Raw genomic sequence first — 25,122 nt, 5'->3', positions numbered from 1 at the left:
AAAAAGAAAAGTAAAATGCCATACAGATAACACTATTGGGTGATTTCTTAAATAAATCAGTGTTTTGAGCACATACTCAGCTCAGTCACTTGTTAGGCTGCATGTGTAATACAATGTGACATCAACCAGCGATAGACGTAGTGTTTATTCTGAAAACAGATGGACTACAGTAACAGTATTGAATAATGTAGTTAGGCTAATTTTAGTTACGATAATTACTCCCAAACACTGATGCAGAGACAAAAGTGCTGGTCCTCCTTTAATAATAGGATCACACAACCACAGAGGGAGGGAAAGTCTACCGTACAAAAAAGGTGATTACAAAAAGGTAACTAAAACCAACCAGAACACATTTTAATGCCAATTTAGTGGAGTTCTGTGTGACAAAACAAATATCCTCAAGGATTTGCTGCAAGTTTCATATGCACTGTCCTACAGACTCACACATACTCATAAAGGGACAGAGTTGGGGTGGAGTGGGTAGGAGGATACAAGCATAACCACACAAGTCCTCTGCTCTTTAAAATCACCATATTCACACAAAAGGATGTACATTTGGTACAGAAACTAGTCCATCCCTTACCCTAGGAAAACCATTTTTGGAACAGATATTGGAAATGTTTTTGTGACGAGGAGGAGGGCATGGCCGGGCCGTGAGGATGCAAGCCCAGTGCTGAGTTGTCTAATAAGCAGGAGGGAGATAAGGGACGAGCCTGGGATGCCAGATAGAGAGAGAGAGAGATGCATGCGGCCGCTCTGTGTGTGTGTTCGTCGATGTGTCATTATGTTTTCAGTTCAGCTTTTGTGTTATTTAAATAATTTTTGTTTGTTACTCCGGTTTCCACATCCTCCTTTCCCAAACTGCTACAGATTTGTTTGAGAAAGCACACATTAAAGTGACTAGAAGAGCAGAGAAGTCAGTGTGGTTTCCTCCAGATGGGCAACAGTTTAGAATTTTAGCAAACCTGAATGTGCAGATACCTCTGCCACTGCTCAAACTGGAGAAATAAATAAACACGTACAATTATACACAATACAAGAGGCAAAAAAAAAAGTGTGCCATTGAAACAAGCATGATCAAGATCTTGTGTTATAAAACTTAGGTCAAGATTTGACACATCTGTAACTCCAGTGACATTATACGGAGATGGACCACTTAGAAAATTAATCGGGAAAAAACTGGGAGATTTAAACGCTCCGTATGGCAACTGTAGGAAAGTTCCACTTTTGAGTTAAAAGAGCCAAATTGCCTGGTCTTATTGCTATAGAATGCACAAGCACATTAGCTGGACTTGTCAGTAGCAAATGTATAGCCTACATGCTATTTTTGTATGTGTGTGTGTGTGTGTGTGTGTTTTGTGTGACATTGTTACCTTGATACCCTCCAATACTGGTGCAGTATCTCGTAATGTTTCTGAATGGATGGCTACATCTACACTGGAGAGAGCATGCTCAGCATCCACCCGCCTGTTTGCATCCAACTCCAGCATCTCACCCTCCTAAAAATACATTTACATCCTTCCATAAACATTGCAACAATACTATAAAAATTATTGGGGTATTGCTGTTGGGCTGAAAGAACCTAATGGTGACAGTAATGACCAGTGCGGCCTGTTCCTTTGCTTTCTCTTCAGCATCAGCCAATCTCTCCTGCTCTCTCTCTCTGTGCTCCTCACGGATGGCTGCCTCTTCCTGCAGCGTGGCCTCCAGCTTGGTCTTATTATCAACTTTAGAGAAGTCCAGCTCTGCAACCTTCACCTGCGCCTCCTTAGCCTGTGAAAGCACACACAACACTTATTTTTCCAGATTAAAATGCAGCTTCAGAATTGTCCATGGAGTCTAATAAGCAGTTTAAAAGTCTGTGTACTAGGGCTGAGTGATATACCTTAACCTTGTGGTGGTCCACATGTATGGACGTGGTATTTTGGCTTTGCTATACGAAACGCATAATTTAAATAAATTTAAACCGACTGAATACTGTTTACAAGACTCTAGATTGTCATTTAAGGGTTAAAATTCTGGCGCACCAAGTCATGTGACACAACAGCATGCCGTCAATTTCTGTTAAACGCTTCTATGGCAAAAGTTCCTCTGTTAAGAAACCTATTTATGTTTTTTATTGAAACCTGTTTGAGTGTAAAGAGTAGCATCTCTAGTTTCGTTTGATATGGCGCTTTAAAAATTCACTTTATTAGAGGCTTTTTACAGGCGTCAGCGTGCTAATAAACATGATGTCCACATATGTGGTTTTGGGACATTATTCCCTCAAAAGTAAAAAAAAGAAATAACAAAATAAAAACATGTTAGTTATTTTGAATAACTTTCATCATTGACACATCTTTATTTCACTTCATTTTTAATATAAATGTTGTTGTATTTTATCACTGTACAATACAGGTGAAACTCGAAAAATTTGAATATCGTGCAAAAGTTCATTAATTCAACTTAAAAGGTGAAACTAATATATTATATAGACTCATTACAAGCAAAGTAAGATATTTCAAGCCTTTATTTGATATAATTTTGATGATTATGGCTTACAGCTTATGAAAACCCCAAATTCAGAATATTACATGAAATCAATAATAAAAAAAAAAGGATTTTAAATACAGAAATGTCGGCCCTCTGAAAAGTATAATCATGCATATGTACTCAGTACTTGGTTTGGGCCCCTTTTGCATTAATTACTGCCTCAATGCGGCGTGGCATGGATGCTATCAGCCTGTGGCACTGCTGAGGTGTTATGGAAGACCAAGATGCTTCAATAGCGGCCTTCAGCTCTTCTGCATTATTTGGTCTCATGTCTCTCATCTTTCTCTTGGCAATGCCCCATAGATTCTCTATGGGGTTCAGGTCAAGCGAGTTTGCTGGCCAATCAAGCACAGTAATACCATGGTCATTGAACCAGGTTTTGGTACTTTTGGCAGTGTGGGCAGGTGCCAAGTCCTGCTGGAAAATGAAGTCAGCATCTCCATAAAGCTTGTCTGCTGAAGGAAGCATGAAGTGCTCTAAAATGTCCCGGTAGATGGCTGCGTTGACTCTGGACTTAATAAAGCACAGTGGACCAACACCAGCCGATGACATGGCTCCCCAAACCAACACAGACTGTGGAAACTTCACACTGGACTTCAAGCATCTTGGATTGTGTGCCTCTCCATTCTTCCTCCAGACTCTGGGACCTTGGTTTCCAAATGAGATGCAAAATTTGCTCTCATCAGAAAAGAGGACTTTGGACCACTGAGCAACAGACCAGTTCTTTTTTTCTTTAGCCCAGGTAAGGCGCTTCTGACCTTGTTTGTTGTTCAGGAGCGGCTTGACAAGAGGAATACTGACATTTGAAGCCTCAGTCCACTCCTTGTGAAGCTCCCCACACATTTGAATGGCCTTTTCCTGACAATCCTCTCCAGGCTACGGTCATCCCTGCTGCTTGTGCACCTTTTTCTTCCACACTTTTCCCTTCCACTTAACTTTCTATTAATGTGCTTTGATACAGCACTTTGAGAACATCCAACTTCTTTTGCAATTACCTTTTGAGGCTTTCCCTCCTTGTGGAGGGTGTCAATGATGGTTTTCTGCACAACTGTCAGGTCAGCAGTCTTCCCCATGATTGTGAATTCAACTGAACCAGACTGAGAGACCATTTAAAGGCTCAGGAACCCTTTGCAGGTGTTTAGCTGATTAGAGTGTGACACTTTGAGCCTACAATACTGAACCTTTTCACAATATTCTAATTTTCTGAGATTCTGAATTTGGGGTTTCATAAGCTGTAAGCCATAATCATAAAAATTATATCAAATAAAGGCTTGAAATATCTTACTTTGCTTGTAATGAGTCTATATAATATATTAGTTTCACCTTTTAAGTTGTCTAATTTCAATTCTCCATGTCTTTGCCATGGTGAGGGTGACAAAATTACTACCGTAATCAGAATGATGGGAAGTTTGAGCGCGCTCGATTTAATCTAAACAGTAAACAAAAAAAGTTGTTTTGACCTTAACCCGTTTGACCTTAACCCATCACCCGTTAATGAGTCGATGATAAGACGCTGGAAACAGCAGCGTGAGGAATTGACTCAGTGCAAAAAGACAACTAAATCTGAGGCTATTCAACTCCGACACCGAAGGAGATGACTTCAGTGGTTTCAGTGCACAGGACGAGGAAGATAGTGACCAATGACTTTATTGGTAGGCTACTGTTTACTGCAAATGACATGTATGGTTCTATTCATTAACAATGGTAATCAGTATAGAAATTCTGAATACATAATGTATATATTTTCTTTTTAACATAGTTAATAGTTTTAACATAGATGATGCTGGCCATTACTTTGAATCAGAATTAATGATGTTAATTTCTGTTGTAATGTCTCAAAAAACATGAATAAACAGCACTCCTGGAAACAAACAATTTGGTGAAATAAAACTGACTTTCTATAACTAGGTATTATTTAAAATTTCAGAATTTAGCAAAACTTATTTGCTCTAGAAATATATATTTCCGGACTATAAGCCGCAACTTTTTTCCCACGCTTTGAACCTCGCGGCTTATACAATGACGCGGCTAATATATGGATTTTTCCCGCTTTCAAATTTTATAAAAAAATAAATAAAAAAAACATTCTGTGACGTGCTCAGTTTTTTCGGCGTGAAGCTTTCATTAGACCAATGAAATTGCCGAACGGGTTAAGGTCAAAACAACTTTTTTGTTTACTGTTTAGATTAAATCGAAGCGCTCAAACTTCCCATCATTCTGATTACGGTAGTAATTTTGTCACCCTCACCACGGCAAAGACATGGAGAAACGCATATGATGCTGCTTTCAAGTTGAAGGCGATTGATCTGGCTGTTGGAAAAGGAAATAGAGCTGCTGCACGGGAGCTTGGTCTTAATGAGTCGATGATAAGACGCTGGAAACAGCAGCGTGATGAACTGACTCAAAAAGACAACTAAATCTGAGGCTATTCAACTCCGACACCGAAGGAGATGACTTCAGTGGTTTCAGTGCACAGGACGAGGAAGATAGTGACCAATGACTTTATTGGTAGGCTACTATTTACTGCAAATGTTTTATTACAAGCCGTGTGTGGCAGCGGGGTCGTGGTCAAGCGCCCGTCCGGGAGAGAAAAGCTGTAAGGGCGCTTACACCTGCGCTAAATTATGTCTAACACCGGTGTCTAATTTCAAGTACCAGTGTGACAGTTTTCAGCAGGGCACTTGACGTTCCAGGTAAGGCTTTTAATGGCCACAGCAATGTTTACAATCAATTTTATAAAATTTCTCAATTCTTCTATGCGCCAACTCTAGACTGACGTGTGTCACTCTCTCAGCTCTGTGGCTGCTGCCTTTTTATGCCGCTCTCCCCATGCTTACTGAAATTAGACACCGGTGTTAGACATAATTTAGCTCAGGTGTAAGCGCCCTTACCGCTTTTCTCTCCCAGACGGGCGCTTGACAACGCCCCCGCTGCCACACCGTGTTTCATTAAAGCCTATTTATTTTTGTTACAAGCCTGAGTAAAGTTCATTTGTTTCAATGTACCGGTAGGCACCTGCGGCTTATAGACAGGTGCGGCTTATTTATGTTCAAAATAATATTTTATTTAAAAATCTGTGGGTGCGGCTTATATTCAGGTGCGCTCAATAGTCCGGAAATTACGGTATATACATATATATATATATATATTTTCTTGTTTATTAGGTGTTACTAGTTACCACAGCAGTCACTCACTGGTCTCAGGAGTTTTTCTTATTGTGTACATACCATTATCTCAGGCAAGTTCTGTAGAGTGGTTTTAAGCTGATCTGCAGGGGACAGTGTGTCTGGCAGGAACATGGCTCGAGACAGCAGTAGAAGAGATGTGGGGATGTGCTGATTCAGATGAAGCTCCAACCACTGGAAGGCACAGCAATGTAAACTATGTGATGAGAAGTCCCAGTACTAATAAGTGATTATGGATTGTAAAGAAATGTGTTTAAACCTGTTTAAGCTGCTCTTGAAGCCTCTCCTCCGTCACCCCAAGAGCTCTCATCCCTCTCACACGACATGCTGCCTGCAGCTCTTTCACATTTAGACTGTCTACTCCCTCCTCTGCTATCAGCTGTCAATTACACATACATGCAAAGAAATCAGCACTGAAAGAAATGTACAGATGCAGAATATTTGACCTATAATTGTTTTTATGTTATGGCCGATAACCAATTTGATGGCCACTGCTTTGAATCTACACTGTTCTTTCTACTACATTCAAACTAATTCTGCTATCTTGAATTTAAGAGTTAAATCGATCAACAAAATATGACTTTGCACAGTAGAAAAGTTTAGTACATGTAAAACCTGAAATAAGGGGGGCCTGGGTAGCTCAGTGAGTAAAGACACTGACTACCACTCTTGGAGTCACAAGTTCGAATCCAGGGCGTACTGAGTGACTCCAGCCAGGTCTCCCAAGCAACCAAACTGGCCAGGTTGCTAGGGTGGGTAGAGCCACATAGGGTAACCTCCTCAAGGTTGCTATAATGTGGTTCTCGCTCCCGGTGGGGCGCGTGGTGAGTTGTGCGTGGATGCTGTGGAGAATAGCGTGAGGCCTCCACACACGCTAGGGTCTCCGCGGTAACGTGCTCAACAAGCATGTGATAAGATGCACTGATTGACGTCTCAGACGTGGACGCAACTGAGATTCGTCCTCCGCCACCCGGATTGAGGTGAGTCACTACGTCACCACGAGGACTTAAGAGCGCATTGGGCATTCCCAATTGGGGAGAAAAGGGGAGAAAATTAAAAAACAATTTAACTAATGTGTTTTTCACCCATTCTTCATCAGTTTAATAATTATACAGTATATCAGTGTTAATGTGCTAGATGGACATTTTTGACTGTTGAGTCACATCTCATGTTTTTATCACCATCTCTTGCACGAGCGCCGCATTTTTGTGCCATGACTAGTTAAAAGAACTTAACATTTAAAAAATTTGTCTTAAGAGACTTGCAACCTGTTTAATTTGTTGCACTGCATCTACTTTTTTTAACACAACAATGTGTTCTGTCTGATTGGCCACTAAGACAGATGCTGATAATTTAAAATTATATTTAAAACTATGATTAATATAATAAATAATTTCTAATACATTATTTTATTAGAATTTATAGTAACATTTTAAATGCCTTTTTTTAATAATAATATCGGTGAATGCCAATTTAGTGACCAATACATTGACAAAAACACTATCCAGAGTAAGAGAGAAGTAAATGTTTAATATGTTACTTCTGCTTATATTAAACTAACACACTTTTACAAGTAAGGATATGCTCGTTTAACCTTGTCATCTGCTCGTATGGCACGGAGTTTCATGATGAGCTGAAAGCGCAAGAAGTTGTTGGTGCCAATGGACTGCAGCTCCAACAGCTTGCAAAGAGCCACCAGCTGTGGCCGTGTCAGATTATCTAGAGTCAGTTCATCCTCAAACAGTTTAGAGAAACGTATGATCTGCTCATTACTGGGTCTCTCTCCGGAGTCACGAATCTGAGTAAAAGGAAGAGAGGAGATAGAAAGAGAGAGTTTGATGTAAAAGATTTTTACACTACATCTTTAGTACATACAAAGAGATGTAAAAGTCCACATTAAAAATCTACATTACATCTCTTTGTATATACACATATATATACATATATATACATATACATATATATATATATATACACATACATACATATATATATATACACACATATACATATACATATATATATATATATACATATACATACATATACATATACATACATATATATATATATTTAAGATTCTGCACTATTTCTAGGTCACTTCATTCCAGCTTGAGTGTATGTTGTCACCAAATTTATGCTGATCATATAATCTGAAAAGAAAAGCCTGTAATAAAGTGGACTCCGACTTTTGAACCCCACTGCAATATCTTATCAAAAAGCACATCATAAAGATCACCACCAGTGGGCAATAAAGAGCTGTGTTCAATGTTTTGATTTGTTTTGAATGTCAGTGTGGACAGTTGGATGATATCGGAGTATGTGTGACTGCTATACCTTCTGGAAGAAAGTGGAGAACTCCTCTGTAACGTTGCCTTTGGCTGCTTTGTTTCTTAGTGCAATTTCCTCAATTGTGTCCTGCAAGAACTTTGCCATCTCTAACTTCACTCTTAGCTCCTTCTTCAGCCTTTCCTCCTACAAAACACACACACAGTAAAAGTATTATACAATTAGAGGGACAGAAGTACGATTAAGGTCTTTATGGATTAAAACACAAAGGTGACAGATCAGTGTACCTTTTTGGACTGTGTCTCAAAGGTGGACGGCAGCATGTTAGGGAAAAGCTTCAGTGCAATAGGAAGTAGAAACTCCATAAAAGGAACGATGATAAAAACCAGAAAGGGGAGAAGCCGGAAGACATCTGCACAAGTCCTCAGGAACTGTGATTAACATGAGAGGCAGTGATGTCATAAACATTTAATCACATAAACTGCTTTGTTAATGAAATGTAATTAACGATGTATATGATATATGGAGTTCTAAATCTAATCTCTTGAACTAAACGAGCTCTGTGCTATCTGTTCACACAGCATTGCTTTGAAAACAGACATAACATAAAAATATATTAAATTGGACAACAGATCCCGTTTCTTCCAAAAGATTTGTATCACACAAGCAAAATTTGAAATGTATTAGAATGGAGGAGGAAGAAGAGGAATTTAGAAATAAGGAATAAAATGGACAACAGCACATTAAATCTATAGCTAGTGAGGAGGATTTGGGACCATCCTGCCAAGTTTGGTGTCTTTAGGACTTACTGTTTTTGCTACCCATACACTTTTAGGGCAGAAAAAGAATAAGAAAATCAGCACGGATAGAGTAGTGTTGCAGCATCTTCGGTGCTTGGACCCCTAATTATCTAAAACCTCTGATAGCCCCGTCATGAAGCACTTAAAACCACTTCTACAGCATGATCTACTCTTTTTACTGGTAAAACCTTTTTAAACACCTCCAATAAAGAATTTTCTGAATAGAACAGTTATGGAGTAAGGCAGGACAGTCCAGTAAAATATGCTTAGTCAATGGTATTCTACTGAAATGTTGGTGATTCTTCAGTTTTCAATAAAAACACGTGCAAGTCTTGAATAACCAATGCGACACCTTGTGTATTGATCGTGTCTAGATTCAAAAAGAAAAAAAGTGAGTCTCTTTCATTTATAATGGGGTTGTTAATATTTAAAATAATATGAAATGTTTTCAAATGGTGTGTTCATGCGCATGTTAGTATTAGCTGTGGTATTAAAATTGGTATTGAGAATTGTGAACTTTCACTGGTAATGGTATACACATCGTGAAAAACACAAGGCACTATTTCACAATGCAAACAATCAAAATGGCCCAAAAATAGGCTTGATTTTCTTTAAGGAAAATATAATTTGTTTCCCTAAGATTCAACTAATTTACAAATAACAAAAATTAAAGCAACGTAATGTAACATAACACAACAACACATCATAAATTAACATAATGCAGCATAACATGATGTATTGCAATGTAACTATGTACAAATACAATGTCACTTAAAGCAATGTAACAATGCAATATAACAAAACACAACGAAACTCAGCATAATGCTACATAACACAACTTAAATTAAAAAAATTAATTAGCAATGCTAATTTGTAACATGATACAAAGCAATGTAACAAACAACATAACAATGTAACAACACAAAGTAATGCAACACATCCCAGCGTAGAGTCAGGCAACGTCATGTCACGCAGCGCAACAAAAGTGAACCATGGAAAGATGTGGAGATGTGACTTCCTTAATCACACCATATTTAATGGGAGATGAATACAAAAATAAGAGCTAGGACAACAAAAGAAGAGGGGTCAGCTTTATGATAGGGGTCCCTGCTCCTCTTATTCCACCTGTGTGCCAGCTGTCCTGAAGGGAAGAAGGATTTCAGCCAGGCAGGCCTGAAAAGAGCCTTTGTGTTTGGCCCACTGACATTTATATCACCACAATCAGAGTGAGATAGAGAGCAGTGGCAGACAGAAGAAAACAGGGAGGCCTAGAGTGTGAAATATTCAGGGAAGAGTGAGAGAAAGAGAGAAGGCATTCCAAAGGAAGTGGCTGGGAGAGAGAAGGGGTTGGGAAGGGGGTTGAAGGCTGACATCAAAAGCTGAAGGAACCCACGCTGTGTGAGGCTGTTTGTGAATAGGCAGGATAAACCAGGTCAGAAGAATAGTGAGAGTGAAGTGCAACAGATACTAGCTGAGGCTGCTGGATTAGAATACCTTCACAATGCTAATATTGACAGAGTTCAAACCATAAAGATGCTATTATTTGTGTTATTATGCAGTTGCTAAGGTGTTCTCAGGCAGAATATGTGCAGAACACACACAAAAATATATGATGCTTTTTTGTCTATACAATGCACATCAATGGGGTACAGATTCTTCAAGCTCCAAAAATGACATTAGGCAACATAAAGGTAATCCACATGACTTGAGTGATCCATGACTTCTGAAGCAATGTGAGAAACAGAAACTCCTTATTCACTATAAACCTTGACATTTGCACTTTATTTGGCGAGTTCATAAAAGCAATTTGTTCACACTTCCTCACGCTTGATTCATATGGATTATCTTTATTTACCTTTACCTTTATTTTTGCATTGTATAGACAAAAAAACATCACATATACTTCAAAATATTTTTCTTTGTGTTCCGCAGTACAAAGAAAGTCATAGGAGTTTGAGACAGCATAATGAGGGAATTATAATTTCTGAGAGAACTATTTCTTTAAGATTATTGCATCATACCTCTCGCACCTCGCAAATAAATTGCAAGTCGAGGCTTCCCATGTGTTGTGCGTGAGAGGAGCTATTTGTGTGGCACAGAGTTATTGCTTATGCAGAGCATTTCAAATCAGTCATTTATAAGGTTCCAAGGTGATTAGGATGCTGCCATAGAATGCAGCTGTCTAACAGCTGTCAAGTGAGCTGCAGGAGGCAGGTTTTGGAACACACCATATATATTTTTGTAAGGGGATGTTCCAAATTCTGTGGCTTTATGTAACCTTCAGAGGAAAACCAAGCATCACTTCTCAATAATATTGCCATGAATTTTAAAAATAATATTGTACATAATGACAGGCATTAATATACCAGAAACCCAAAGACAGACAATTTCCAGTTAGTAATGACTGGTAAAAATCAAAGGCCTGCAGCACTTATATATTGTATGCGTCACTAAAGTGTCAATTTACAACAGACGGAGTCAAGCCATTGTCTGAGAATTTCAGGCAGGAAGATATCAGAACTATGCAAACAGAGAGCGTGCTAAACTGTGTAATAGCTGTGATCTGCCATGTGCTTGAGAACTGGTGTATATATAGACTAATATTAAAGGGCAGTAACCTTGTGTGTAGTCATATTGTGGCATCAAATCTCTTACATGCAAAAGTTTAAAAAGGAGGAAGAACATAACAGTAATGAAATATGTATGGCGCTCACCCAAGCAAAACTGCATGTCTCTCCTCAACAAGCTGATTTGATTTTAAATCTTTCATGTCAGTAGCACAAACAGTGCAGGACGAGTTACACACCAACCTTTAATAATTGTGAAATTAAGGGTTGGCTTAGCCAGCACAACTAATAAACCAAGCAAATGCATAATTTTCAGGTTTGGCCTTAACTACTAATCTTACTTTACCTCAAAAGGAAAACATATCTCAGGGGGACATCTCTTTACTAGAGTCAGCCTGAGATTTGGGCAAACTATGTGTCTACACCAATGTGAGCTGTATTGATCTATTAAAATCGAGGGAGAGAGAGGAGGAGAGACAGTATTTTTTCCCTTTAATTCAGTGAATGTCATTTAGAGGTATTTTTAAAAGATGATTTTGTCCTCTTTGTTGTTAGTAAGCACGTTTAATGCAACCTTTTAAGTCGGGGCGCAAGCTGAATATTTGGTTAAGATCTAATGATTAATCGTTGCAATAGTCGCAGAATAAACGTTCTTATAAATCGTTAGATTAATCGATTATCAAAATAATTGTTAGTTGCAGCCCTAATCCAAATCTCAACCTGTTCCATGAACTAAATCTAAACATCATCTCATCTTATTCAGAAATATTCTTAAACTGGATTTAGTGGAGTCCCAGAGGTCATTTGAGCCAGTTGCAATATTTCTTCTGGCCTCCAGACTTAGAGTAGTCTCTAATTGATTGTTCCTTGAAGTCTCAGCATGCCACTAATTTAAATCATTAAGATATAGCAGTGATCCAGTGAAGCTTTATAGGGCTGGGATTAAACTGTGGAAGAACGCTAACATTGTCAGTCAAATCCTAAAGCTATCCTTAATTACATTGGGTTAACTCCACAGGACAAGAACACAAATAGATAACTGACCCCACGGTTACGGTTTTGCTCTTAATAGAACATTGAAATCAACTGGAGATTTCTGTGAAAGACGCAAGCAATTTTCATTAAAATTAGCTTAGAGAGCATTAAAACTTGAATGGATACCAGCAACATAGTTTTATCATATTGTTCTGAAGAATTCAGTGGGAAACTATTCAAACACACAGGACTTCCATATACTTACATTACAAAAGAGCAAAAGTTTGTCTGATAATATGGAAGATGGCAACATTTGATAAAATAGGATTATCCAGTCCACCAAAAGTACCTCAATGAGCAATGAGAGAGAGCTTACTCTTCCCCAGGGTTGTACAATGCAACAGATATTTTAAGCTGAAGTATGTAATTTGTTTTCTACTCAACTAGTAGGTAATTTCTAGGTTGATTTCCCTGAAAAGTGTAAACACAGTGGCTACAAAAACATTGCTCTGTTGGGTTTGAGCATCCCCAATAGCAACATCACAGCAACATTGACTCAACCAATAGCACATGTTTTGGGAAGAACCAACAGCAGATGGGGATAGTGTTTAGGAAAATGTCTGGTTACACAAATAAACACAAAAATAACACACTTCAGCTTTAAAAAAATGTCAATTTGCACTATTGAATTTGAGTGTATGCCTTCTCTGTATGTTTATACCTGTCTCCTTTCTCTCCGTGACAGAATGTTTCCGTTTAGTACCCTCCAGAGCATGCGCACAGCGATGGTTGTGTCTATCCACAAAAGGCGGAATCCATGATAGTAGTGCTTCACCTCATCGATCACACGCTGAGGTATTGTCCGTCGCACAGGTTCTGCATCCACTGTTGGGCTGTAGACTGGCCCGCCCTCCTCTAGCTTTTTATTCCGATCCTTCAGTGAACGTAAAGAACGCTCTACCTTTGAATCATCATGGAGACGGCCTGTAGTATGAACCCACCGAACTGTACTGTGGTAAATGGAGTGGGTGTGGCCAAGCAGGGCACAGTCAGGTACTAGGATGGCACAGTACAGACGAGGTGACCTAGCCAAGCGCCGCTGACTCACCGGTAAATTGTCAGGATACAGGACAGATGATGTATGAGGCCATGTGCTGGCTCCAAGAGCAATAGGACTGCTGAACAACAGACAAAGATCTGATTTAAAGTAGTAGTTCACCCAATTATTTAAATACTGTTATAATTTACTCACCCTCATGTTGTTCCAAACCTGTATGACTTTCTTTCTTCCGTAGAACACAAAATTTTAATCTTTGAATAATATACTGGGATGCTATTTTCCACATAATGAAAGTGAAGGACTGGGGCTGTCAAGCTCCAAAAAAGCACCATGAAAGGATCATAAAACACCATAAAAAGTATTACAAAAGTGGTCCAAATGACTTGTGCACTACATTCCAAGTATTCTGAAGCCATACGATAACTTTGTCGTCAATCACTGAAAATCGTCCCCTCTAACGAGCTCTAAACCGTTTTGACCACATAATTGATTAGTGAGTTGAATTAGTCGAGATCTAGATCAGTCCAATTATTAAAGGAATCTTTTAGACTGCTTTTGTGAATTGAAACAACTAATTCAGTGAAAAGATATTACTCAAAATAATGATATGTTTAGGACTTGGATATCGCTACCAAAAAGGGGGTGTTAACATGTGATAACATCTTTACTTTTGGTCTGTTCCTCACACAATATTTTCGTGTGGCATTAGAAGACTTCTATAACAAACTAGTGGTTTAGACCACTTTTAATGAATACAATTATGGTACTTATTTGTCATTTGGAGCTTGACAGCCCCTGTCCTTATCAACTTTCATCAAATGGAAAAGAGTGTCCCAGGATATCTTTTTGTGTTCCACAGAATTAAGTCATAAGGGTTTAGAATGGCATGAGTGAGGTCATAAAATTGAGTTTACCTATTTGTGGCTAACCGCAGTCCAGTGCAATTAAAACATGCTCCTTCTGGTAACTTTCCTAAAAGAGTCCAAGAAAGAAAAATTCAGGCTTGAAAACATATTACAAAAGGCAAAAGACTTAAGCCCACTGTGAATAGGAGAGGGCCTAAAAACACTGAGTATTCCAAGCAGCTTCATAGGTATTTGTGCATGATGCAACAAACCATGTTCTACTGTCCTAAGCTTGCATTTGCAATGTGTGCATAGGTGTGTTAATACTTGGTAAGATGATATGATATAACATAGGAATAGGGGGTCATGAAAAGTGCTACAGGCTACATGCCAATACAGGATTAGAGCAGGAAAGGACAGGGCAAAGACTGCTCGTATGCCACTTGTGCACCCATTGCCAGGAAAAAATACAGACTGGCTGCACAACTGACAAGAGAAAGGTCACATAAAAAAATTATCCAGGAGTATGAAGTTTCAGAAAGACAGATGAGCTGAAAAGACAAGCCAAGACAAGCATACATTTCCATGCCTGTCCAACATGGTCTATGCTGGTTAGTGCTGGTCTACAGCCATGCTGTTCACCAAACCTATTACTTAATAGGTCTTGCTGAACAAGTTGGTATAGCACCTGCCAATGAACTACAAATACATACTTCGATATGACTTATTTAGAATTATTTTATACAGCAATTCAAAATGTTTATTCATGCCTAGAATACTTTTGATTTGTGTCTCTTTGCATGGTGTGCAGGTAAGCATTCATACAGGTTGCCTCAGGACACAGACCTCACACAAAACGATACAGTTGCTGCAGTGAAATGTTTACATAGCGCTCACATTCTCTTATACTGAATGAGTAATAAACCTTTTTGTTGTCAGTTGCTGGTAAATTTCCCCCCTTTCAGGCCAATGATTAATTGTATGAGCAGCTTATGTCCTTTACGTGCAAGTAAGACCGCCTACTGCATAATGTTTTCAGTTGTTCAAGACAAGTGGTGCATTTCACTAGTAATGACCTTCACAATCACGCTCAACGTCTGTGAAAGAAGCAAACACGCGAGGATGACAAAGCAGCAACATGTCTGTAGCAAACATCTAAACCATGTTCAAGTTAGCTACAGCTCTTCAACATAGGGCACAGGGTAAAGTTTGAACATCCTAATACCAGAAACAAATTTCTCCTTAACAGTGCACTATCATTGTACTCTATAGTGTCATCTACAATGGATACATGGCGAGAGCTATCTGTTAGCATTCGATTTAATCTCAATGGCAGTTGCTCAGCTGGCGCAATCTTGGTTTATGAGCACTCAGTTCTGGAAACATTTCATGGCCAATCATCTAAGGCCTAAATTTAATTTGACCAATTGCTCTTATGCAGAGTTTATACTACACGATTTTAACGCCGACAGTTTTGAGGGGATCGCCGACAAAAGCTGAAATCGTAGGCAAATCAGAGCTCGCTCTCATAAGCAATGATCGTAATGTATGAATTATCAAAGGCACGATTTGAGAGAAGCACCGACGCGTCGCCGATGTCAGCGAGATATCTAGAATGTTAAATATTGGACCTGTCTGCGATTCAAAATAGAGCAATTTGAAATATGTTTTGACTGAATACAACAGCAGCGTTGACCTACAGCCAATCAGAGAGCAAGAAACGGGGCACGGGAAGTTTCAGTGGGAGGAGTCTTGATGTACCTGCAACAGAACATCAACTAGCATGGCTGTGGTATCAAGAAAGTCTCATTGGACCGAAGAAATGGAGGAAAAATGTGTGGAACATTGGCAGGAGCACCAGCGCCTATTTGATATTTCCTCTGAACTGTACCACAACCGGGTGGAGAAAGAGAAGAGTGGAGAGAAATTGCAAATTCTTTGATTTTTCAGTAGGAGGTACTTTTTCATATTGTAACAATAAAATATATGATTAAAAACATACACATCATATTCTGAAATTCATAACATATGATCATGCATTAGTTTTCGTATATTATATCACTTCTCATGTGTACTCTGTTATGTTATGTACTCAGGCTTTACGCAATAGGTCAACCTGAAAACATTCAAGACACTTCCTCAGCTGATGTCCTTCCTTCAAATATTCAATTACGCATAGTTATGTCATGTAAACTTGGACAGACAGATTAAGACTATAGTTTAACTATGCAAAACCCCACATTAGCTCGATTATAATCCTTACAACCCTTTCTGTCTCGGTTCCTAAAATACAGTAACCCTTCAAACCTTCTTTCTGAACCATCTCTCTCTCCAATGCTGTTAAAATTTATTTATATCCTGCACTTGCAGTCTCTTGATTCCCTGACTGAACATTAGCCTTATCCAATCAGAGGCAACAAGAGCAGACCAGACTCTGTTATTAATCTGTTCTCATCCCATTTTCCTGGTCTTTAATACTACGGTGTCTGTAGGAGGAGCTTTGGTCCAGTGCCCATGTAAGCCTAATCTCGGACTCATCGCCATACACAGGTTATAGAGGGAGACCGTTGGCCCTGTGTGCCTGGAGAAGCCTAATCTTCTTGATGACAGGATGTTCATATTGAAGGATAAACACTCTGTCCATCTTGCCTTTACATTCTCTCTCTAAATTTAGCTCTATAGGATCACATCATGAGGTCAGTCCACTGTTGGCAGAAGGCAAAAAGCCTTTGTTAGCCTTCTTGTGTTTGTCTTAATAATAAAATAATAAACTTGTTTGCCTATAATGAGAAGATTGAGAAAGGAACCAGAATCCTGAACTTAGAGATCTGTGAATGATCCCGGCATGGATATTGTCCATTTTCCTTTAAGGAGTAAAAGGCAAACTTTGTGCTCACAAATTTTCAGTTCTATTTTGGGTTGCTATAGAAACAACACAACTGTTACAAGTTTTAGGGTGTGTCTGGGAGAGACCTCAACAAAGAGCCACCATAGAGCGTATATAGGCCCAGAACATGCTTTTAACTCTGTATAATGCTTCAGATATACTGATTCAACGGTTAAGATTAATCAGTTTAAAAGTGAAGTGTATAGTTTTTAAAATGCCAAAATATGTTCTCCTGCAGCTTAAAGGTATAGTACGGTTTTAGAAAGGACCTTCCAGCTGCACCAAACGCACGTTTAGAAGCAGCGTTTATCTCAAAATTACTGACAAAAATGTTCAAGGTGTTTTTTGATTCCGCTCATGAACACAAGATGAAAAATGGACATCGTGAGGATTTTTAAGTAATTTTATTTAAAACATACTGTTGACAAAAATATGCTGGAAAAATGAATAACACCGTATCTGTGTTTTTAAATGATTCAGTTCTGGCATTTAAAGGCTTGCTCCATCTGAGCTGCTTGAGCTGAACACGGATAAACTGAAGCACTTTACTAGCAGGTTCATCACTATACACAAATGCATCATAGGCGATATAAATGAGATAAATCAGCCATATAAAAACTATAAATATTCTAACTTACATCTACCCAGACAACAAAGCGAATGCACAGCTAATGGTACGAGACACTCAGAAGCTAATCCGAGCATGTGTGTATGTGTGTGAAATATCTGAACACCAGCAGAACGCATTTTCTAAAAAGCCAACTTTTTACCACTTGTTTTTCTGAATAATACAATGTGAAATTCTAAAAAAGAGAAAGCATAGTTTGTTGAAGTTAGCTTATTCTGAAACCGTTCTTGATAACATTTGTGAATTAAACAATATATAAATGTCACTTATATGTCATACTTGAAAATAAAAATACATTTTAAAATAACAAGTAATCGATTACTTGTTTGTAGGGATTGGAGTACTCGACTACAAAATTACTCGATAATGTCATCCCTAATTCTAATACTTCACTTAACTTATTTTATGCTATTATTTCAGAAATGTATTTCAGATTTTCACAAGTTCTTATATCCACAGTTTTCCTGAGCAGCCACCATGATGATTCAAATTGGCTGTTTTCTATTGCTGGTCTTGACAGAATGTAAAACTAACCGAAATGAGTAACAGTCACATAATGACAATCTATTTGGAGTAAACATTAATTTCACACTCAACTTGTGCAATTGTCATAACAACTCAAAGTAGTAAATGATATCAACATAGCTTAGACCATCGCTATATGTCATCTAATGTACATACTTATATGAGGCACTGTAAAAGAAAAAAGCGATAATCTCGACTCTGTGAAGTATCGGCACTAGAGCCACTTGTTTTGTTTTTGCAATTTCTGCAAATGTAATACTTTACCATTAAGAATAGATGCTGATGCAGGTGAAAACACTGAAGACCGGAAATGAAAAACCTTTTGTCGGTTTCTAGATGGACTTATTAAAAAGTCCTGTATTTTACTCATGATAGTAACCAAACCAGCCAATCAGAATGGCTCATATAAGATTGTGAAAGTGTTTTCCAGTTTTGAGTGCAATATGCATCAGATGGTTAGTGCAAGAACTGTGGGCGAGCTTTTTGAGGCAGAGAAAATTCACAGAATGAATTTTCAAGAATGTAAACATTGTAGTGCATTCAAATCCTTTCTCTGTTTGTTCAAGCGGTTTGATATGTCACCTTCTATTAACAGTGCAAGTTTTTGGTGGGACTAGCATTTGTGTAAAAACAACTGAAGATGGCCGTGTCTGGGAAAAATTATTACAATAAAAACAAAATATATATTTTTAATTCTCCTTTGTAGTGTTGCTCAACACAACAATAAATGTTAACAGGTATTATGAACACAAACATGTTCTTTATAATACTTACACTAGATAACAGGCTTTATAATGGTATCAGAAAAATGATTTCCTACACTTGATTATCTGCACTCCTGGCACATGACAGCAGAAATCACCAAGGCAACCTGTGTCTGAGGTCATCATGACCTGAGGACTTCCAGAAAGAACTACACTGAGAACTTAAAGTTCTATGTTATATATTCCTTAGAAAATATTATCCTAGCAGATAAAGTGACTGTCAGCATTCAGGGCTTTTCTACTGTAGTTTTGTGTGTATTGGTCTTATCAGAGGTAACAGCCCTTCTCAGAGATTGATAACACAGCAGGACTGAAACACAAGTTGCTCATACTGTATACAGTAATTATAAGGTCATGTAAAAAACAAGGTCAACAATGATACATGGTCTTTAAAACAAAAAGCAACAGTGGAAATACAGTAAAACATCTGTGCGTTTATGCAAATGAATAAGCACAGTGGTTTATATCCACGAAGAATAGGACTGTCAACTCCAACCAAAATATACACAGCAAAGCCTCACCCTCATGCCATCCCAGGTGTGTATGACTTTCTATTTTTTTAGAAGAATATCTCAGCTCTGTAGGTCCATACATTACAAGTGAATGATGACCAAAACTTTGAAGCTTCAAAAAGCACATGAAGAAAGCATAAATGTAATCTATATGACTCCAGTGGTTTAATCCTTGTCTTCAAAATCGATTTTGGGTAAGAACAGACCAAAATACACATTTTTTTCACTGTCCATCTTGCCATTGCAGTTAATAGTCACAATCATGATTTCAAGCTCACTTCCTAGTCCCTGACGCATGTGCAGTGTAATGAGACAGCTGATGCAAAGATGAAAAGGAAATTAATTATAAGGGAGTTATATTTTGGCCTGTCCTGACCCAAACCCAGTTGGATCACTTCAAAAAACATTGATTCAATTACTGGAGTCTGAAGGATTATTTTTATGTGGCCTTTATGTGCTTTTTGGCATTTCAAAATTTTAGTCACATTGTTCAGTTGCATTGTATGCACCTACAGAGCTGAGATATTCTTCTAAAAATATTTGTTGTGTTCAGCAGAAGAAAGAAAGTCTGATTGCATGAGGGTGAGTAAATGATGGGAGATTTTTCATTTTTAGTGAACTATTATAACGTTTAAGAAAAACAACAGAACCACACAAATTTAGGCAGCTTGTTTGAATCTCAAATCAGGTGTCGTTTACTCTTATATTGGTTGCCTGTGCCAGTGGGTACAGAAAAAAATTAAAAAAATAAAAACAGTCTGTGCTGGTACATTTAACCAGCTTTGTAGATCCCCTGTGGAGTGAGCTAGTGCCCTGATAATAAAAACACATTGCTGGCAAGAGACAATGTAGATAAGACTTGACAGCAGATGCTAAATTTATCTCAAAGTAAACCTTTTTTGGGAAGTGTTCATTGATGCTGTTAACAAACATTCATCAGCTATATTTTTAAGTCCAGTAAATGGTTGCTTCTATGGAATGTCAGTGTTGTTGTGCAGGTCTTTTTGAGGTTAATCCACAATATCAATCAAAATACTCAATATACTTGTGGTTGTGGTAGCATTTGCTTACCCAACAGAAAATCCAGATCAGATCTTTAATTTATAGGCTGCATGCAAAGGTGTGGTTAATCATTTTCTAGACCACTAGAAGACAAAGTTTGCACATATGTTACTGAGGTTTCTCAGGAAGCACTTTGTGTATATTTCCAAATCAGTTACACATTGTGGTAACATCCGTCATTTTTAACAGAAACTTATATGACTGTGAACTCTCTCAGGATCGAAAACCACTTACTACAGCTGCAGGGTCCAGGGATATAATGGCATAATAATTTTTAATAATGTCCTCGATTTACTTGGAGATAACTGTGAACAAAGTACTATTAGCACACAAGCACAGAGTCCAACTAATTTTACTGGTAGCTGCTTTAAATAGCCAAATACAGGCCTCTTCAATTTCCACTACATACAAGACTACGTGAGATTTAAGTAAGATGGATTGAGGTATAAAGTAGAAAGGGCTAGAAAGTGCATGTGTGTTTTCTAGGCCTAGAAAGTGACTTGCATTTCTGGGGCCGGAAGGGTTGCTAAACATCACTGTTAAGTCTTGCAACTTAGTTCAAACATGAATCATTACATAAGACAGATATGGACCTTAGAACACACTAGAGTGTTAAGAGGATAGTTCACCCAAAAAGAAAAAGGACAATATTAACCTAGTTTCCATCCACTTTTCACACTGTTTTGTTATCGACAAAGGGAAAGGCGTAAAAATTGTTTTTGCTAAATTTGCCGACCGGTTCTGACCCGAAAGTGAATCATCATGGCCTTGTTCAAGCTGGCAACCTGCACCATGTAGTGGGGGAAATTTTCAGTCTTAGTATAAGGACAGTCCGTTGATGTGTATATGCTGTGTGCACAGCTATTAAAGAAACATGTATGTGGTGTAATATCAGGGATTACATTTGATACATTCCTGATATTCATCAGGCTATTTTGAACAATCATCTAAAGCATTGCCATCACAACTGCATTATGTCCTGCATATTTGTCCAGCAACTTTTAACGACCAACTGAATCTAAAATTTATTTCAGTGTCAAAATGCAATTTACATTTTCTGAAGAAGCTCCGCAAATGCGATCTGAGGTAAAGTGGGTTAGATTTAAAATCTTTAAACATTTTAAAATGTTCTAAAGCTCATTTTCTGAAAGTGAACTCAGCATTGGACAAATAGTTCTGATAGTTTTTAGTCTTGAAAAAAAAGTGCAGAACATTCTGATAATGTAATTCAGCTGACTTTTTCATCTCAAATCCATTTTTCATTCAAATCAGGGTAAGGCTAATTTAAGTTTGTGTAAAGAAAAGGCAAGTATATAGGCCTAATAATGTTATTTTTTAATTTGGTAATTTATTTATTTAATGCTTTATTTGATTGGTAATTTATTTAATTTAATGCAGGGAATTTTGCCGGCATTTTTTCAAAAGTAAACTAAACAATAATTGTATAGAATTGGGCTATATTGTATGTTAGTGTTCCAAAAAACACTGATGTTTTTCTCCTAGTATTGTGTATTTATTTTTAATTTAAAACAACTTTGAGCACAGAAATATGTTTTTTGTTGGTGTGGAAAAACAACTTTAATAAATAAACGGATAGCTACCACAATTAAATTAAATCGCAAAGAGTGGCCATTCATTTGTTCTTTGTGCACTTGTCGATGTGCATGAAACAAGATATTTGTTTTGGCACTCCTGGAAGTGTCATGACGCAGATGTGTTTGCAGCATCGGATCTGTGCAAATATGCAGTTAAGACCAATCCAAAACAGTGTTTTTACCATTGCTTCACGTACAATAAATTGGCTTTCAATGATGTATACCGTCATCATGATTAACACAGGCTAACCAATTGGGGTACATTCTGTCATGTGACACTAAATTTTTGCATCAATGCCCATTTTCTCTGCAAAAAGTGTTTGTTTACAAGCCAATTTTTCACAACATTTGAAGTATCGACATATAGTTTATGCGCTAGAGTTAAACGGAAAAATATTATTTCAACAGTTGTGAAATTTTTAGCGATAATTTACATTTCCATCAGCTATATCTGTAAACTTTTTGTGGCCAAAAAAAAAAACTATGGAAACATAGCTATTGATCTGTTTCTAATCCACGCCTATCATATCACTTCTGAAGTTATGGATTTAACCACTGGAGTCTTATGGATTAATGTTATGCTTATTTTATGTGCATACTGTATCTTCAAAGTTCTGGTCCTACAGAGTTGAAATATTCTAATAAAAAATCTGTGTGTTCAGCAGAAGTCAGTCATATACATCTGGGATGTCATGAGGGTAAATAAGTGATGACAACATTTTCATTTTTGGGTGAACAATCCCTTAAGTGTCATTAGTGTTGTTGTCCCAGTGGAAAGAAAAGCCTAATCATGTTCCCGTCATTAGGCAGGCCTGACACTGCTATTGCTCTATAAACACAAAGCAACCAGTTTTTTATTCGCCTACTTCTCATTTAAAAGCATATTAGCAGATGTGTTTATAATACGGCATGTCTAAGCGCGTTTGCTTTACTATACGGCTGCTGGTGAAACAGGAAATAGTCACTGCAGTCTGCGACAGACGGCTGTCCTCAGATAACCTCCAAAACACACCGGGCTAATCAACTCATATTCTCAACATATAGCGCTGTAAAACTATATGTAGTCACATCGCATGACTACGACTATTTCAACACAAAAACAACACTTGCGGTATAAATTATCCATGGCGTTATTGCGTCGCGTTGACGTAATCAGACGCCAGTTACGCTACACTGGTAACTGGATTTATGGCGTGATGGGAATTAACAAACTAGTTTTCTTTAATGTAATGAATGTATATCTAACAAACAGGCACACCATAATTACACGAAACTCAACTGTTTCTTTAAATGTGTGGAAACGACTCGTGTGTTAATCATAACAATGACCAGGTAAAATAGCGGCCAACAACAGTTACAACACTATTGTTTTCTGGAAATGACTTTACAGTAAAAGAGAATGAAGACACAAAAGCACAAACACGTGTCACACTTTGACACATAAGAACGGGTTACAGTGTCTCCATTATATGCTCCTATAAACGTTATACTGGACGCATCCCATATACATGCAGCACGTGAAAACGTTTAAATGTCGGATGTTCTCAGTGATTATTGGTCGCTTCAATCTGTGAAGCTAAACAATTAGCTGGTTGGCTAATCACTTAAAGCCTCCGATTTCATCAGTCTTACAATAATCTTGCGTGCCAAGATAAGTGGCTGTCATGAACTTTCTGATTTACACTCATGACACTTTTCATTAAAAGACAGAGTGGCATTTGCATTATACACAACTAGTCTGGGCATATCCAGATAAATACAATAAATAATATACACTGCAAGTGAATCAGTGGATATATTAACTTAACAAGGCCGTGTTGCGTTCTGCTCAAATATAAAGCAAACTGTTGTAGTACGCCGGGTATCAGCTCCGTACTTGACAGTTCGTAGCGGGCTGTTGTCCTTTTAAAATATCGATGCCAAGAAAATTACATTTACAAAATAATTTAAAATGTTATAAACAATACAATTAACACATACAGATCTAACTCATGCGATTGGGAAAACTATTTTACCTTTTCTGAATTCGTTCTTTAATGACCAAGATGTTTTCAGCAACGGAGTCCGAGACCTGGTGAGCAAAATCGATGCCATTCTGGTCCCGTCTGTATGGATGAAAAGGCGCCTAACGTTAATGTAATATTTACAGTAACGCTGAATCGACGTACGTAGAATGGCAGAACACTGACGGTTTATGAACTATCCACAGAAGTCATAGTCCCAAGCTCTTGGTTTATGTCCTTGCACCCTCCTCGGTGATACCAACGACGAGTTTGAAAGCGCTCGGCATTTGCTTCCGTCTTCCTGTGGTTGGGCCGCTTTAGGCCAGCAGGGGGCGTATTGTGCTGGTGGTGACAGGACTGATCCAGAATAGTGAGCAGCCTCTCGAATAAATGGTGAAGTACTGCCCCGTTACGTACTGGGACGTCACATCACCACCAATCATATGTCTAAAAAAAGTTAACAGACTCTTAAAACCCTCTTAAAACAATCAAATCGTTCAGATATCCAGGAAACGCTACATACTTTAGGGGAAATCTTTTAATTTTACTTAAATGTTAAGTACTGGTGATACACTGACGCTTGTTTCAAGATTGTGGTTATACTGCACATATTTGTACTAAACAGTTTTAAATATTCGTCTAAAATGTTAAGACATGCTTCATAAAACGGACATTTAGCAATCATGATGCCCGTGAGTCCTGGCGCGCTTATTTTCAGGTTGCCAGGCACTCTGTTAAAGCAAAATTCGACGACGAGGCCAAGCCTTAACAACAAGTCTAATAAAAAAAAACATTTAATGCGTAAATTATTCATTAGGATATTATTTTATAAGCAACCACCAATCACAAATAATAAATTATAATATTACAAATTAAACTGTACAAGAACTCAA

The 25,122-nt window shown here is 37.9% G+C and overlaps 1 protein-coding gene across 6 annotated transcripts in view; it reads right to left on the bottom strand.

Annotated features, from left to right (window-relative positions):
• letm1 (leucine zipper-EF-hand containing transmembrane protein 1) overlaps positions 1–24,527 on the bottom strand; it is a 43,432-nt gene extending 18,905 nt beyond the window's left edge. For 4 of the 6 annotated variants that reach the window (XM_052151442.1, XM_052151444.1, XM_052151445.1 and 1 more), the window contains exons 1-10: positions 24,242–24,527; positions 14,323–14,380; positions 13,070–13,526; positions 8,294–8,437; positions 8,055–8,192; positions 7,312–7,515; positions 5,977–6,096; positions 5,760–5,891; positions 1,603–1,773; positions 1,374–1,499 (exon numbers count right to left, since the gene is read on the bottom strand). In XM_052151442.1, coding sequence (XP_052007402.1) covers positions 1,374–1,499; positions 1,603–1,773; positions 5,760–5,891; positions 5,977–6,096; positions 7,312–7,515; positions 8,055–8,192; positions 8,294–8,437; positions 13,070–13,526; positions 14,323–14,380; positions 24,242–24,320 — 1,629 coding nt within the window. In that variant the 5' untranslated portion in view covers positions 24,321–24,527. The remainder of the gene's footprint in view (positions 1–1,373; positions 1,500–1,602; positions 1,774–5,759; positions 5,892–5,976; positions 6,097–7,311; positions 7,516–8,054; positions 8,193–8,293; positions 8,438–13,069; positions 13,527–14,322; positions 14,381–24,241) is intronic. The other 2 variants (XM_052151443.1, XM_052151447.1) reach the window with 1 other exon arrangement.
• Positions 24,528–25,122: the final 595 nt, after the last annotated feature.

Source organism: Xyrauchen texanus, chromosome 20 (assembly GCF_025860055.1).
Source record: "Xyrauchen texanus isolate HMW12.3.18 chromosome 20, RBS_HiC_50CHRs, whole genome shotgun sequence".
Taxonomy (NCBI): domain Eukaryota; kingdom Metazoa; phylum Chordata; class Actinopteri; order Cypriniformes; family Catostomidae; genus Xyrauchen; species Xyrauchen texanus.
The sequence above is the reverse complement of the archived record's forward strand: the minus strand, read 5'-3'. Positions and strand labels throughout refer to the sequence as shown.